The 16488-nt window shown below is 44.6% G+C and overlaps 1 protein-coding gene across 2 annotated transcripts in view; it reads right to left on the bottom strand.

Annotated features, from left to right (window-relative positions):
• Positions 1 to 735: 735 nt before the first annotated feature.
• Positions 736 to 16488, bottom strand: part of sgsm2 (small G protein signaling modulator 2) — a 243824-nt gene continuing 228071 nt past the window's right edge. For both annotated transcript variants that reach the window (XM_061718653.1, XM_061718654.1), the window contains 4 exons: positions 5634 to 5743; positions 5462 to 5558; positions 5189 to 5356; positions 736 to 3872 (listed from right to left, as the gene is read on the bottom strand). In XM_061718653.1, the coding sequence (XP_061574637.1) occupies positions 3784 to 3872; positions 5189 to 5356; positions 5462 to 5558; positions 5634 to 5743 (464 nt within the window). In that variant the 3' untranslated portion in view covers positions 736 to 3783. The remainder of the gene's footprint in view (positions 3873 to 5188; positions 5357 to 5461; positions 5559 to 5633; positions 5744 to 16488) is intronic.

Below are 16488 nucleotides of genomic sequence, written 5' to 3'. Positions count from 1 at the left end.
TATCAAAAATACTTTTTTCAAACTTGAGTATTGAAAAAGACGGGATTTTCTTAAATGTGAAGACAGTGCCAGTGTGGAGACTATTTATTTACACAGCAAGATTATGTTTTGTTTAAAATAGTTTTTTTTTAATTATTTTAATGTATTAGGGCCCGAAGGCCCTATTGTATCTGTAGGAATTTCTTTTTCCTTTTTTTTTTCCGACGAAATGAGGGCCTTTTTTCCCCCTAAACGTGCCCCAAAAGTCACCAAATTTTGCACCAAGCCAGGCCTGGAGATAAATTTGATATTTAATGGTTTGCATTAATGGGTGTGGCCTAATGGCTCAACAGCGCCCCCTAGAAAACTTTGTGCCTCAAGCCCCACAATACGGTTTGACCTACATGCACGACAATCGCTACACCCCTGTATCATGTCGCAACAACAATGTCGAAAAGTCTCTTGGCGCCATGGCCGAAACCGAACAGGAAGTCGGCCATTTTGAATTAATCGTGTTATTTTATATTTATAAAATAACACGAAAATAATAATATTTTATATTTATGCCATTTCTTCACCCGAACCGTAACGTGCACCCAGGTGTGTTATACATCAAAATGTGCGTCTCCATCCTGCGACAACACGCATTACTTTTCTCTTTCAAAAGCGTTACCGTGGCGACGCTAGACGCCAAAAAGCGCGCCCTTTATCTGATTGGTCCATATTTGATAGTTCCTACTTTCTGCCATAACTTTTGAATGGTTTCACATAAAGACTCGTGGGTGGTGTCATCGGACTCGGTTTTGAGTCCTTGAACATGATTGCTGCAAATTAGCCCCGCCCTTCATCTGATTGGTCGATATTTGATAGTTCTTATTTTCTGCCATAACTTTTGAATGGTTTGGTATAGAGAGTCGTGGGTGGTTTCATCCGCTAAATGTCCAGCCTGAAGAATCTACATCAAGTCATTCAAGCTTCCACTGCAGCCTGAACGTGCACAAGGGTGGAGGACCGTTCATCGCTGCTTGCAGATTTAATTTTAATTGAATTTATCTGTTACAAATAAAACCTGTCTTCCAATTAATTGCATTTTTCATTGCATTTTTAGCCTAGTTATTTTTGTGGTAGAAGTATCGTATCGGTACTCGGTATCGGCAAGTACACAAATTGAAATACTCGTACTCGGTGTGAAATAAATGGTATGGGGGCATCCTTAGTCCATGAATCTATCGTGACAGTCATGTCCACGTCAGAACACCACTAAGGAAGCTGCTGCTCTCCAGGTTTCCATGTTTCAAGGAAAACCTTGAAACATGTTTTCTGTACTGAATGATACTCTGCACTATATGTGGCCAATGGGGCTCAGCTTCCCAACGGTGAAGTATGGAGCCCTGGGGAAGATTCATTCTAACTTTAAGAAAGAATCCTCCAGGACGATGTTAGAGCAGCTGTGTGCCAGCTGAGGTTGGTGACGCAGCAGGACAATCGTCCTAAACCGGAGCTAAATCCACCAAAGACTAGCTTCAGAAAAAGAGCAGGAGTCCAGTCAGAGCTCAGACTTTAACAGCGGTGAGGTCAGACATGAAGAGAGCCGTTCACACCGAGGGGCTGCCACCTTTAAGAAATAGAAATAAGGGACGCCCCGATTTCAGCAGCGCAGGCGCCAAAAAAAAGGGACATCCCCAAAACTTCTAAACTGCTTAGAAATGTATTTATTTTATATGAAAAAAAAATGCTTTGATTTAAAGTGCTTTAATAGCATTGAACCTGCGTGACTGTACAGACAGACAACCATACTAGTAACTGAAATATCCTCCTATGCTACGTATGTCCACATCAGCCCAGATGTAGAATATAGATACAGGTGAAGGTTGGGAAATTAAAATATGGTGTAAAAAATAATTTATTTCAATAATTCAACTTAAAGGACGAAACTAATACATTACATAGTCTCATTACAGGCAAAGCAAGATTGAATTATTTATTGATTTCATAAAATATTCACATTTTTTTAGATTTATTATTTGAGGTTTTCATAAACTGAGCCATAATCACCAAAATTATAACAAATAAAGGCTTGAAATATCTCACTTTGAATGTAGTGGGAAATTATATATTTGTTTCAACTTTAGTTGAATTTACTATGAATTAAGTTTTGCAATATATTCAAATTTTCCGACCATCACCTGTATATTATATTATGACATCAATAAATAAGAGCATGATATATGTCCGTATGGGTTCAATGCGGAACGCAACTTTTAATTCCCAATTACGTAACAATTCCGTATTTCCAGGGACGGTGGCGAGGATATTCATACCTGAAATCCTTACAGATGTTTCTGAGCTGGAGCAGGTCTGGGAACAGGAATGGTCCAGAATTCTGCCTGAACATTTCAATCATTATTCAATCAGCTTTGAACTCCAAGCGTTCACTTTCTTTTTCCTCAGACACACTAAATGTTTAAGTCACAAGAAGTTCACATTGTTTGAGTTTTAACAGCTTATGCACATGGTTTTCCTATTGTTACGACTGATTAAGATCACTTCACATTTTATGGCAGGGTAATGCAGAAAATCAACTCATTCTGAGGGATTCACATACTTTTTCTTGCCTGTTCATTGTGAATTGTGAATACAAAATTTCACTTTAATTGTGTCTGTCTTTATGCTGAAGAATATAAACAAGAAAAGGTCCTAAAAACCAAACAGCGTCAAACCTCCTTATACTGTAAATGGAAGATACGGTACGGGATGAAGGTCACTGTTACCAAAACAGAGCCATGAAACTGTTAAGTGTAACAGCAGGGAGAAAAGCTTGTGTGCTTCTATATTTGCTGTAGTACTGTGCTAACATTTTTGCTCATTCTTCCATTTGGAGAAAGGACTGCACATGTTTTTATCTCTTTTATGACACATGAAAAGGTGGCTGCAATTCATCCAGACTTTCTCAATAGTTTGGCCTGTGTTGGCGCCTCCAGCTCCACCCGGTGGTGGTGAGACTTTCACAGGCTCCACGGAGGATACGCTCCCAGGAAAGTGCATCTAAGTACCTTGGGCTGTTACTAAGAAAAGGCAACATTTGTGTCAGAATGAGCTTTTAGACAAAGAAATAAAATTGAAGAACCGATAGGATGGGAGGGGTATAAACACACATGCTTGTAGTATAAAACACTCGAGAAAAGGTAGTTGGCACAGTCCATTTGGTCACTGATGAAAACGTCTTTGTGGCAAAGTCCTCTGCTCCTACTGAACATGTTCTGTGTAAATACTGTTGTCAGGTGGAACTGCAAAGAGGAACACGTTTGGCAAACACTGACAGCGCTTTGACTTTCCAGACAAGCAGCAAATATGTTTGGCTTCAGAGTCATTTAAGAACACGACTTTGGAAAAAACTGAGTATAGAGAGAATAAAACGGTGTGTGCGTTTTCATGCACGCACACAGCGGGACTGGCGAGACTAAAGGATGCGCTCACAGTGTGTGAAGACACACTAGCATGCAGACAAATCCACATGTCCGAACAGACACCATGAGCATTCCACGTGAGGGTACATGTAAACAGAGCTACAGAGCCGGGCCCTCCTGCAGCAGCAGCTGCTGCTCCGGTCCCAGCACCGTCCACCGGCCCGGGCCCAGACCCAGGCCAAGACCGGCCCAGACCGAGGCTCGGGCCGAGACCCAGGCCGAGACCGAGGCCGAGACCCGGGCCGAGACCGGCACCCTTGCCACCTGCTCTGGACACCAGGCCAGAACACTGGGTTCCAGCGCTCCCATTCCTCCTGGTCACCTTCTGATTTCTGGGTCACTTGCTGTCCATCAGAGATTGAACTTTGTACACCAGCTCACGGGCCATCTTCAGGATATGCTGGACATCGTGTCGTTCAGCCATCTCTGAAGAGGAGATCAGGTGTTAGAGGGACTACATGTCAGGACATCATTATAATAACAGTTAATTAATATTGCTAGTAAATGTGGTCATTACTCTGTTTTATACCACGGCCTGTGTGAATACTCCATTCTGATTGGCTGGCAGGTGTAGGTTAAAAGTGATAACCTACACCTAGAAATCAAGTTTGGTCAAGTTGCCTGATAACTTTAATATCATTGCGCTGGATCCACTGCCAGGTGGTAACCATGGCAACGGAGATTCAGAAAAGAAGAGCCGGCTACCGCAGTACGGTAAAGAGCAGAAGTCCGGCTCTTTAAAGTACATATATATATATAAACGTGCCCCAAAAGTCACCAAATTTTGCACGCAAGCCAGATTTTAAATTTCATGGTTTGCATTAATGGGCGTGAAAGGTAAGATATGTTTTGTGTCCTGGAATGCCCTGAATTCAACTTTTCATATTAATTATGCTAATGTATTATGCTTGTTTTTGAATTAGGACACTTTCAGGCCAGAGGTGGAATGAAGGGAGAAAAATATGTTTTGTGTCCTGAAATGCCCTGAATTCCCAAAACACAGTCTGCAACTGCTGTTTATTAACAAATGTAACTGTAAAGGCTGAATTATACTTCTGCGTCAAAACGACGCCGTGTCTACGGCGTGTGGTTTTTGGACACGCAGAGGACACGCCGTCACATGCGCCGTCAGTGACGTGCACCTCCCGAAAATTGTAACTACGCGTCGAGGAGACGCCGTCCACACGCAGACCGAGAGGGCTGTGATTGGTTCGTTTGAAAGCGAAGCATTTCCGGTTTCCGGTTTGAATCAGTAGTGAACTTCCAGGGCTTTTTTCTTCGTTTATATGTGATTTTTTTTGTTTTTGTTTTTTGCACAATAGTTGTCCTTATTTCTTTGATTTACTGTGACCGGAAAAAGTCGGATAAACCATTCAGAAAAAGATCGCTAACTAGTGGCCGCGGGGGGTACTGCACCGCGACCAAACGGAGAGACGGAGAAGTCTGAACGATTCGTGACGACACCACGGGTGCGCCGTGAGCTCTGCGTGTGTGTGACGCAGAAGCATACCCGCACCTTAATATGTGGCTTGTTCACACGGGACTGATTTCCCGTGGGAAGCGACTTGGTGTGAGAGCTCGTGAAGGGGCCCTTTCCCCCCCCCAGCTAGGAAAGTTATAAAGACGGGACAGCCGGAAGTTCGGGTCAGAGTCAGCTGCGGGTTTTGTGCACGACGCCCAGCGGGTTTTTTCGGTTACAAAAATGTAACTAAACATAAGATATAAACACAAAAATGTCAAACCGTTGAAGAACTTGATAATGTCAGTGAAGTCCATATTGTTGTCCATGATGATCTCACGATAAACTGTGACCAGTGCCAAAGCCAGGAAGAGTACAAAGTGCTCTGAGGAAATCCTGGGAGCCACCCAGATCACCTCCCATACTGCAAACACGTCCTCGTACACCAGCTCTGCACACACACAGCACATTGTGAGTTGATCAACCAACGTCAGGCTCTGCTGCTGCTCCAGATGTCATCACATGTGGCAGATAAGGAGGAGTTTGAAGAGTTCACCTCTTTTAAAGTCCAGCAGGAACCAGCGGTAACAGAAGTAGAAGTGAGTGTAATCTCCGTTTTGCTGCATCAGCTCAAACAGTTCCGAGTCCAGGATCTGAGAAAACAGAAGATTTTAATAAAGGTGACTCTCTCTCTCACACACACACGCACTCACAGTGTTATCCATCACCTGGATTAGTGACCTCATGCTGGCGAAGTGTGTGTCCATGGCTCCACCGTTAGGGAAGTTCTGACTCATCCTCCTCATTAAGTGAGTAAAACAGCTATATGCTAAGCACTCTGAGAGAGAGAGAGAGAGAGAGAGAGAGAGAGAGAGAGAGAGAGAGAGAGAGAGAGAGAGAGAGAGAGAGAGAGAGAGAGAGAGAGAGAGAGAGAGAGAGAGAGAGAGAGAGAGATTTGATTTTTAAAACAAACATTTTATTTTTTCCTCATGCACTGGACAGAAAAAAATATTAATACATCGTGCTAAATGCACTCAAAACATTCAATTACATATGTACCAAAACTCACCTCAAATCATGTGCAAAGACCAAAACTCCCTCTGTTAGAGAGCATAATACTCCCTGATAACCCCAAACCAATTTAAATAGCTCTAGTTCTTGTGTAGCTCTGTAAAAACCGAATTCCACCAAAAGTCTGGATTTAACCATCTGTACAAAAACAGGAATGACTTCAACGGTCAATCCCGCCTCAACCTTTCTCCTCCTACTCATATATACCGCCATCTTCGCCTGTCCCAAAATAAAATTTAGTAACTGGCATTTGAACTTCTGACTGCGTGAATACTTGAACCCACAAATAAAAACCTGTTTTGTGAAAACCACTCCGCATTTGCTAAACAACATCTTCAACAGAATGAACATATTCGCCAAACGAAAACAGTCCAAAAAACAGTGAAACACAGTCTCTATTTCACTACAAAAAGGGCAGTTTTCTTGAACAGAAGCATTAATAACTGAAACAAAAGCGTTCACTGCAATAATACCATGTAGAATTCTCCACTGTAAATCAGCGTGTCTTTTTGTCAATGGAGGTTTGTACAGTGCACCCCATGCTGGTCTACAACCTGGATCTAAGTCCAACTTACTCCTCCATGGGGTGTCACTTCGCCCATTCAGTTTCCTTTGGTTTAAAATTTTGACCATCAACTTGTATAAAGTCTTTCCGGATGTGTCCTCCAAAGAGACTCCTGTTACATCAGTAGGCTCAAGGAGAGGCCCCGAGCAGTCCTTGAGGTCAGGAAACAGTTAAATAGCAGGAAAAGCGTCCGTACAATCTGGCGTTATCGCACCTTCACAAAAGTCAATTAATAGATGTTGTTCATGTCCTGTCAGTCTCTGTCTCCAGTGTTCCAACAATTTCGTAATGACCCGAAGGGATCTCACTCCCAATCGAGCCACTAGCCCAACCGGATCATCCATTCGGGGTCCAGCCAGCTCCACCACCTGCCCCAGAGTAGAAGCTCCCGCATTGTGAAGCAGCCTGATCAGCCAACCAGGACAGTCCAAACGGCCTCCAAACACCACAGGTTCCTGCAGGAGCCAGTACAGAGATCCACCCTGCTCCGGCCTCTGCTTCTTCAGCAGCATCCACACCGAGAACACGCTCCTATAGAAACCCGGCAGTGACGACGCACCGAGACTCTTGGAGTCCAACAGGAACATAGGCAGGCCCAGTCCCAGACCCCCAAAAATGCTGTAGGATGCAGCACGACAGAGGCCTCCACACCAAGTCCACAGGTCCAGAAAGCAGCCTTTGTATAAACTGGAGGCGGAAGGCAGCACCTCTACTGGCCAGATGGACCAGACCCTGCCCACCCTCCTCCTTGGGAAGGAACAGGACACTCTGGGGTATCCAGTGCAACTTGTCCCCAAAAAAATCCACTCAGACCCTTTGAACTTGAGACAAAAGAGAAGCTGGGGGATCAACACAGGCCAACCGGTGCCAGAGAGCAGAAGAAACCAGATTATTAATAACAAGAACACGGCCTCTATAGGACATTTTAGGTCAAATCCATCTCCATTTTGTAAGCCGACCTTTAACCTTTTCCACGACATTATCCCAATTTTTCTGCAGAAACACTTCATTGCCCAAATAAACTCCCAAATATTTTAGTCCCCCTTTTTTCCAGACTAAACCACCAGGTAGCCTGAGCCGATCCCTAAGCCTGTCTCCTACCATTACAGCTTCGCTTTTTCCCCAATTTACCCTGGCAGAAGACATACATCCAAACAATTTCACAGCATTTACCAACACATTAATATCATTCAGCATATGCAGACATTTTAAAAGACCCATCACAGTCAGGAAAACAAACTCCATTTAAGTCTCCTCTCAATTTATGAAGCAGGGGCTCTATGGCTAGCGAGTAGAGCATGCCGGAGAGAGGGCAGCCCTGTCTGACCCCCCTCTGAACTCCGATAGGGGCACTCAAACCTCCGTTAACCTTCAAAATACTCGCAATATCACTATAGAGCACCTGAACCTTAGCTATAAAACCTGGGTTGAAACCAAAAGCACTTAAAGTGTGCCATAAAAACTGGTGTTCAACCCGGTCAAAGGCTTTTTCTTGGTCTATCGAAATCAGACCAATATCGACAGCCAAAGAGCCAGAAACCTCCAAGACATCACGAATTAAAGTGACATTGTCACTTATAAGCCTGCCGGGCGCACAGTATGTCTGGTCACTATGAATCACAGAAGCCATCACCTCTCTAAGCCTGGATGCCAGGACCTTGGACAGTATCTTATAGTCCGTACACAACAGGGAAACTGGTCTCCAATTTTTCAGCTCCTGCTCCTTTCTTGGGCAGCAAAGTAATAACAGCCCTCCTGCAGCTCAGAGGCAACTGCCCACTCTCCAGGCTGCTGACGACAACTTCCAAGAGGTCCCCGCCCAGCACAGACCAAAAAGACTTATAAAAGTCCACAGGGAGACCGTCAATGCCAGGAGTTCTCCCGCTCTGTTGGCTCATCAGGGCCTTATGCAGTTCTTCAAGAGACAACGCAGCCCCCAGTTTTTCATTGGCTCCAGCATCCACCAGAGGGAGACCATTAAAGAAACTGCTACATTCATCAGAAAATTCTGTTGGTTCACTCTTGTACAGATCCTTGTAGTACCCGGCTGCAAACTGACAGATCTCAGAAGAATCCGAGATTGTAGCACCGCTGCCGGAACGCAGGGAGTGAATGATCTTGCTCTGTCCATTTTTCTTTTCCAAGCCAAAAAAAAACCGAGAGGGGGCATCCATCTGTGAGACATCAAGAAAGCGTGACCTGACCAAAGCTCCTTGTGCTGCAACACCCAGCAGGTTGGCCAGAGCTGACCATTTGGACTTGAAGGAGTTCAAAAAACCCTCCATTTCCTGTGGAATCAGCCATAGTCTGCAATTCCACCACCTCAGTCTCTAGGTCCCTCACAGATCCAGTTACATCCCTAGTGACATTGCGAGTATATTGCTGACATAATTGTTTAGTGACATAAGTATTTGAAATGAACATGATTTTTAAATGTCTGTTGACATATCGGGGTCATTTTATGATTTGTTTTATTATTGCTCTTACATACAGCTCCTTTAAGTATCAGTTTCTTCAAACGATACATTTCTTGGTCTGACAAAACATCATCTGCAAAGTTTCCTGATCTTTTCACCAGAGGCCTAGCTGACTCAACAAAACGTTTCAAATCTGGAAAGAAATCCTCCACTTTCACCTGCCGGGCTCCCTTAGTACCCTGTAGAAACTTTTGAATACTGGCAGGAGAATACCGACCCTGCTGATCCTCCTGAGTCATTGAGAGAGCACTTTTATCTTTTAGCTCCTCAGTGACTTTACTGACCTTTGCACTATTCAGGATACGTTCTGAGCGTTTCCTTTTTTGCGACACTTCAAGCAAATCATCATCACACATATCCTCATCTTCCAAATCCTCAGACAGTGCAAGATCCATGTCATTCTGTTCATTCTCAGCTACCATAGCTTCATTTTTTGAACTGCCCTCATGCTCAGTCTGTTCATCTTTATTATTTTCTGGCTCTTTTTCCTCATCACCCTGTTCACTATCCTCCGTCTGTCGCTGCTCCTCCGTCCTCCCTGACACCTCAACGTCAGAGCGCCCATCGGGGGGCTGCGCAGGGGGGGGGGCTGCCCAGGGGTGGGGCTGCCCGCTCCCCCGGCCGGAGCCGAGGGCCCCTCACCAGGATCCGAACCCGACGCTCCTTTCACCGCAGCAGCAGGGGCAGCAGCCGGCTGCTCGCCCTTTTTCTCCGGACAGGAGCGAATTAAATGCCCCTCCACACCACAACCCAAACATTTCATGGTCTCCGACGTAGCAAAAATCATATAAATGAAACCATCCACATTAAAATTAAAAGACAGGTTCAGATCTTTCGCGTTATCCTTAAGAACCATAAATACCTGCCTGCGGTGACACACTACATGTTTCAGAAGGGGGGATTTACAGCCCAAAGATATCATTTTGATCGGGGACACAAGCTGTCCGTACCGTGACAGTTCTTTAGCCAACACTTCATTTTTAATGAATGGAGGAGCATTAGAAATAGTTATCCGTTTTGCCGGACTAACCAGTGGGAGAACCGGGGTAAAAGTATCATGAATAATTACACCTGCTTCAACCACGTCATTAACTTTAGCCGTACTGTCTAAAAAAATGACAATTGCTCCATTCATCCGGGAGGCAGACTTCACACTGTCGTACCCCACCACCCCTCCAACTGCCAAACTGGCCTCCTCAACTGAACAGCTGATTGCGGGCACAAGTTTGACAGCATGTCGACGTGTCAGCTTTTCAAACTCCTCTCCGCCTTTTACAACAGGCATACCGCTCACCTGAGCCGGTAGCCCCGCTACCGCAACAAATTACACCTGACCAAGTTATAAAACACTTGTTTGGAAAAAAAAGAAAGGAAAAACACACACTGAAGCGCACGCCGCAGCTCCACACCCCACTCACTCCGCCATTCACTCAGAGAGAGAGAGAGAGAGAGAGAGAGAGAGAGAGAGAGAGAGAGAGAGAGAGAGAGGGAGAGAGAGAGAGAGAGACTTTGACTTTTAAAACAGCTTTTATTTACACCATTATAAAAATCAATCCAGTTCCATCATCTTTGAGCTAAAAGATAAGCGAGGATATACATATTAAAACCTCCTCTCTAAAAAAAAATCTCTAAAAAACTCATAATCTAGCAAACTTCTGTCCACAACACACACACACAATTAATAAATTAAAAATTAAGAACCAGTGAACCATCTTCCCCCAGAGAACATAAGATCTGTCTAACCCCCCACCGAGTCTTGAAGGAGTCCAGATTGCCAGTCAGCGCATAAAACACATGCTCTACTTTCAACCGTGCTGCGACCAACCCCTTAAAACTTTGAACCACATCAGTCCAGCCCTGACCTACCATCTGGTTCTTCCTGGTCTTCCAGATTGCCAGCTTAGCGGTTCCAAACAAAAAATTTATAAGAACCAAAATTTCTCTGTTTTTAACCACATACCTAGGCCCGAATACAAACAATGGGACAGAAAAAACCTCCCCCAAATCTTCCACCCATTTTTCTAGAACTCTGAAAAGGCCTGTTAAGCGAGGACAGAGAACCACCAAATGTTCTAGTGTTTCCCTTTGTGAGCAGAACGGACAACCCTCCCCAGTGCTTGGATCCAGGTGAGCAACATGTCTGTTTGTGGCTATTGCTCCATGTATAATCCTCCACTGTAGATCAGCCATCCGCTTCTCCACGGGAGGCTTATACAGGACCCTCCACCTGCCTTTAGGGGTACAACCTGAACCAAAAACCTCACCCCATCTCCACTCCTTGACCTCCGCGACGGAGCGAATGTTCAGCGAATGTTCAGACTCCGGACACAGTGACCCAGACAGAAGGCACTGCCAGCGGTGAAACCTGGATGAACTCATTATTCATGTGCAACCCACTTTCAATGAGCTGAGACACAAAGGCCTCCGTTCTCATAAACACCACCACAGCTTTGTTCATCCGTGATGCGTACACGATGTTTCCATGCCCTACCTGCTCTCCTATTACCAGGAGAACCTGCTCCACCGTGATGTCCGCCGGCGGCACCACTCTCACGCCATGCCGCATGGACAGGGACGGCGTCTCCGCGGACGTAAGTTAGTCACGTAAACAAACTAAACACAAAACTATACTACTACTAACCCCAAAACTAAAGAATTTTAATACACAATAAACATCAAGTTGGAAAAAGTGTTAGATATTAGAGAATCACAAACTCTTCCAGCACCACCATGCTCCCTGCACCCGGAAGGAGAGAGAGAGAGAGAGAGAGAGAGAGAGAGAGAGAGAGAGAGAGAGAGAGAGAGAGAGAGAGAGAGGGAAACAACAATACACACCGTTTTGATTGTGCTCTGAATAAAGGCAAACATTTCAGACGCGGGTGAAATGCAGTGAGCTATACCACCGGGGGCTTCTGTTCATTAGACAACTTTAGAAACAGTTCAAAGGTCTCCAATTGAAGACAGACATCTATCCCACCACTCTAGAAAATGCTCTATGGTTGAAAAAGTATGGTTGAAAAACGTTTTGTTTTGGGAGAATTAAATAAATATCTGGGAATTAATTGGAGGTGGACTACTACTACTACTGTCATTTAGCAGACAGTTTTATCCAAAGCAAACAGTGGATGGATTTCAGGGACTTGAGTTGAATGAACTGAGTGCGGCCAGAGAGGTATGACGTGAACCAGTCCAGTGGAGTGTGGGGGATGCCAATGGAAGATAAGCTGTTGAGGAGGGTGGTGTGACAGATGGTATCGAAGGCTGCACTCAGGTCAAGGAGGATGAGGATGGTGAGGAGTCCAGAATCAGCTGCCATGAGAAGGTCGTTGGTGATTTTGATGAGTGCTGTTTCGGTGCTGTGAAGTGGGCGGAAACCGGACTGGAACTGTTCATACAGGTTGTCATGGGACAGGTGAGAATGGAGTTGGGAAGCAACGGTTTTTTCAAGAATTTTGGAGATGAAAGGTAGATTGGATATCGGACGGAAGTTGTTGAAGTTGGAGGGGTCGGCAACAGGTTTTTTCAGGATTGGAGTAATGGCAGCAGTTTTGAAGGATGCAGGGACAGTTCCAGTGGTGAGAGAGGAGTGGATGGTGGCAGAGATAAGGGGGACCAGGGAAGGGGGAGCAGGCTTTAAGATGTGTGGGGAGGGGGTCCAGTTGGCAAGGGGATGGCTTGGATTTCTTGATGAGCATCTTAAAACCCTCCACCGCTGCTCAATTCTCCTCTGTTTTTATTAAAATTGCTCAGTCTGACACTAGGTCTCCTACTTACCTGGACACAGAGCAACTAACCGCATCCTTTCTCTCAACCTGTGCTGACATCCTGGACACTGTTGCCCCTTCAAAAGCTGTGCGCCCCAGACCCAAACCTGAGCCATGGCTCAATGACACCACTCGTGCGGCCAGGCGAGAGTGCAGGAAAGCTGAGCGCAGGTGGAAGAGAGATAAGCTCCATGTGTCATTTGAAATCCTTAAGGACAGTTGGCGAAAGTATCAGAAAATTTTAAAAGCTGAAAAAACACGTTACTTTTCTGATATTATTTCACAACATTTTAATAACCCGCGTGTTCTTTTTAAAACCATTGATTCGATTTTAAATTGTCCCCAATCCACCTGTCTGGAAGCTTCATCTGAAGTGTGCGAAAAGTTTCTCCGCTATTTTATTGACAAGGTTGCTACTATCAGAGCCCATATCTCATCCCCCTCTTTCGACCCTTCCATAGCCGTCACTTGTTCATCTGTTTTTAATCAGTTTGAGCCTGTGTCGTTGTCATTTTTAACTAAAATTGTCACCCAACTCAAACCTTCATCCTGCCCCACTGACATTGTCCCTCCTCGTCTTTTTAAAGAGATTTGGGAGACTATTGGACCAAATGTCCAAAAAATTATTAATAGTAGCCTTGCTTCAGGTGTTGTCCCGGCGCAATTTAAAGAAGCTGCTGTGGAACCCCTGATTAAAAAGCCAAATTTAGACACTTCAGTTTTATCAAATTATAGACCCATTTCAAAGCTCCCTTTTATGTCGAAAATTTTAGAAAAAGCTGTACTTTTACAATTACAGTCCTTTTTAGACATGCATGGCATCCTTGAGATGTTTCAATCTGGGTTTAAAGCTTTCCACAGTACTGAGTCTGCACTGTTAAGAGTTTTTAATGACATCTTTTTAACTATTGACTCTGGTGATTCTGTGATTCTTATGCTTTTAGACCTTACTGCTGCCTTTGATACAGTTGATCACACAACTCTCATTTCTCGGTTAGAGCATTGTGTTGGTATTAGAGAAACTGCCTTGGAATGGTTCAGGTCATATCTGTCCCAGAGATGCTTCTCAGTCAGACTTGGTGACTCCCAATCGTCTTCTGTCCCTTTATCTTGTGGAGTCCCCCAGGGTTCAATTCTCGGACCTATCCTCTTTTCTTTATACCTTTCTCCCCCTTGGACTGATTTTTAAAAAGCATGGCATCTCTTGCCATTTTTATGCAGATGACACTCAAATCTACCTGCCCCTCAAAAGAAATGACAGCAGCTCCCTGAAGCCTCTGCTAGAGTGCCTAAAGGACATTAAGGCCTGGATGGCATTAAACTTTTTAAATTTAAATGAAGGTAAAACTGAGGTCATGGTGTTTGGACCCAATCGGGCCTGTGATGGCCCTCCCATTGATCTGGGTTCCCTACACATTTACCTAAAAACCACAGTCACCAACCTCGGCGTCAAAATTGACAATGATCTTAAACTGGACAAGCAAATTAATTCTGTAGTAAAATCCAGTTTTTATCATCTGAGGCTTTTATCTAAAATTAAATCTGTTTTATCTTTTAATGATTTTGAACGAGTAATTCATGCTTTTATCTCAACCCGTTTGGACTACTGTAATGCCCTCTATACTGGTGTCAACCAGACCTCACTTGCTCGCTTACAGTTAGTCCAAAACGCGGCTGCTCGTCTTTTAACAGGAACCCGCAAGCATGACCACATCACCCCCGTTCTGGCCTCCCTTCACTGGCTCCCTGTCTCTTTTAGAATTAATTTTAAAATACTATTGTTTGTTTTTAAGTCACTAAATGGGTTGGCACCAAAGTACATCTCAGACCTCCTACATGTGTACACTCCCTCGAGGTCTTTGAGGTTTCTGCTCAGTCACGTCTCGTTGTTCCGAAAACAAGGCAAAAAACCAGGGGCGACCGTGCCTTTTCAGTTATAGCCCCTAAGCTTTGGAACGAGCTACCTCCCCACATTAAAATGGCCCCCACAGTAGAAATTTTTAAATCTCGTCTTAAAACTTATTTTTATTCCTTGGCTTTTAATCCAGCGTGAGAGTTGTGTGGTCTCTGTCCTGTCTTTTATGTCGTGCTTTTATGTGCTCTTATCTATTTTACTCTGTTTTTAGCTTTTTACTATTTTTATCATGTTTTATTTTACTCATTGTGCAGCACTTTGTTAACCTTGTTGTTTTTAAAATGTGCTATACAAATAAAGTGGATTGGATTGGATTGGATGAGTTCTGTGATTTCTGAGAGAGTGGGGAGATGGAAGGAGGAGAATGGGTCTGTGGACATATGAAAGTCGGCTGAGGAGCTGAGGGGAGAGATTGATCCAAGGTGCTCGTGGATGGTCTGGATTTTTTCATTGAAAAATGACATAATGGAGTTGCAGAAAGAGGTTGTGTAGAAGTGGGAGGGGAGAGAGTCCTGGGGTTGGATGATATTGTTGAGTAGGGAGAAGAGTGACTTGGAGTTTCCTTTATTGGCAGTGATTATATCGGAGTAGTAGTGAGTTTTGGTGCTGACAATGGCGTCCTTATAACATAGTAAGTGATTATTGTACATTTCCTTATGGATAGTGAGACCAGTTTTTTTATGGAGGCGTTCCAGTTGCCGACCTTTGGCTTTCAGGAGATGGAGATCGGGGGTGAACCAGGGGGCGGAGACAAAAAAAGAAACGGATCTGGTTTTTAACGGAGCAAGGGAGTTAAGAATATTATGGAGTCCAGAGTTATAATGAGAGACCAGATCATCAGGGGTGGATATACTGTGGATGTCAGGGAGGCAGGAGGAGTGGATACATGAAGTGAGAGTGGCAGGGTTAATATTTTTTAAATTCCGGAATGAAATGAGGCATGGTTTTTTATAAATGGAGAGAGTGAGTTTCACTGTAAATGAAAGGAAAAAGTGGTCGGTTATGGGAAGTTCATCAGCTGTAAGGTCGGAGGGAGTGACACCAGAACAGCAGATTAAGTCGAGAATGTGTCCTTTTGAATGCGTGGGAAAAGTAGTGTGTTGCTGACATCCAAAACTCTTTGGTGAGAGGTAGATTAATATTGTCCATGTGGATATTGAAATCACCCAGTATTATTATGTTTGGTGAGAGGGATGATAAATGGGTGAGGAAGGCAGCAAAGTCATTTAAAAATTGATTATTGGGTTTGAGGGGGCGATAGACTGTGGCGATGATGGTTGGAGTGGGACCAGACAGCTCGCACACAGTAGACTCAAACGAGCTGTAAACAGGCACAGACACCAGCGAGACTTTCCAGTTCTCGCGGTGAATTACCGCGAGACCTCCTCCCCGGCCGGAGCCACGGGGTTGACAAATGTAAACAAAACCACGCGGAGTGGATTCATTCAGCTGGGAGAAGTCGTTGGGCTGTTGCCATGTCTCGGTTAAACAAAGAAAGTCAAGCTTACGGTCGGTGATGAGGTCCTGGATGAGATGTCCTTTGCTTGTCAGTGAACGGATGTTGAGTAGAGCGAAGTTGAGTGAAGTGTTGTCACAGCTGGTGGTAGTGTTAGCCGACCGAGCTAGGCGGGCTAACACACTGTGGTCGACAGCCCGGCTGGTGGAGAGTGGAGGGCGACGAGAGCTGGACCAGATGGACTTTATTGTTGTAGAGCTGTTATGGTGGAAATGCCGGCGGGACCCCTTGGTGGATATATCTCCGGCGGGACCCTTGGTGGATATATCTCCGGC

The sequence above is a fragment of the Cololabis saira genome, chromosome 4 (assembly GCF_033807715.1).
Source record: "Cololabis saira isolate AMF1-May2022 chromosome 4, fColSai1.1, whole genome shotgun sequence".
In the NCBI taxonomy this organism is placed as follows: domain Eukaryota; kingdom Metazoa; phylum Chordata; class Actinopteri; order Beloniformes; family Belonidae; genus Cololabis; species Cololabis saira.
Note: the sequence above shows the minus strand (reverse complement) of the source record. Positions and strands in the feature narration are given on the sequence as shown.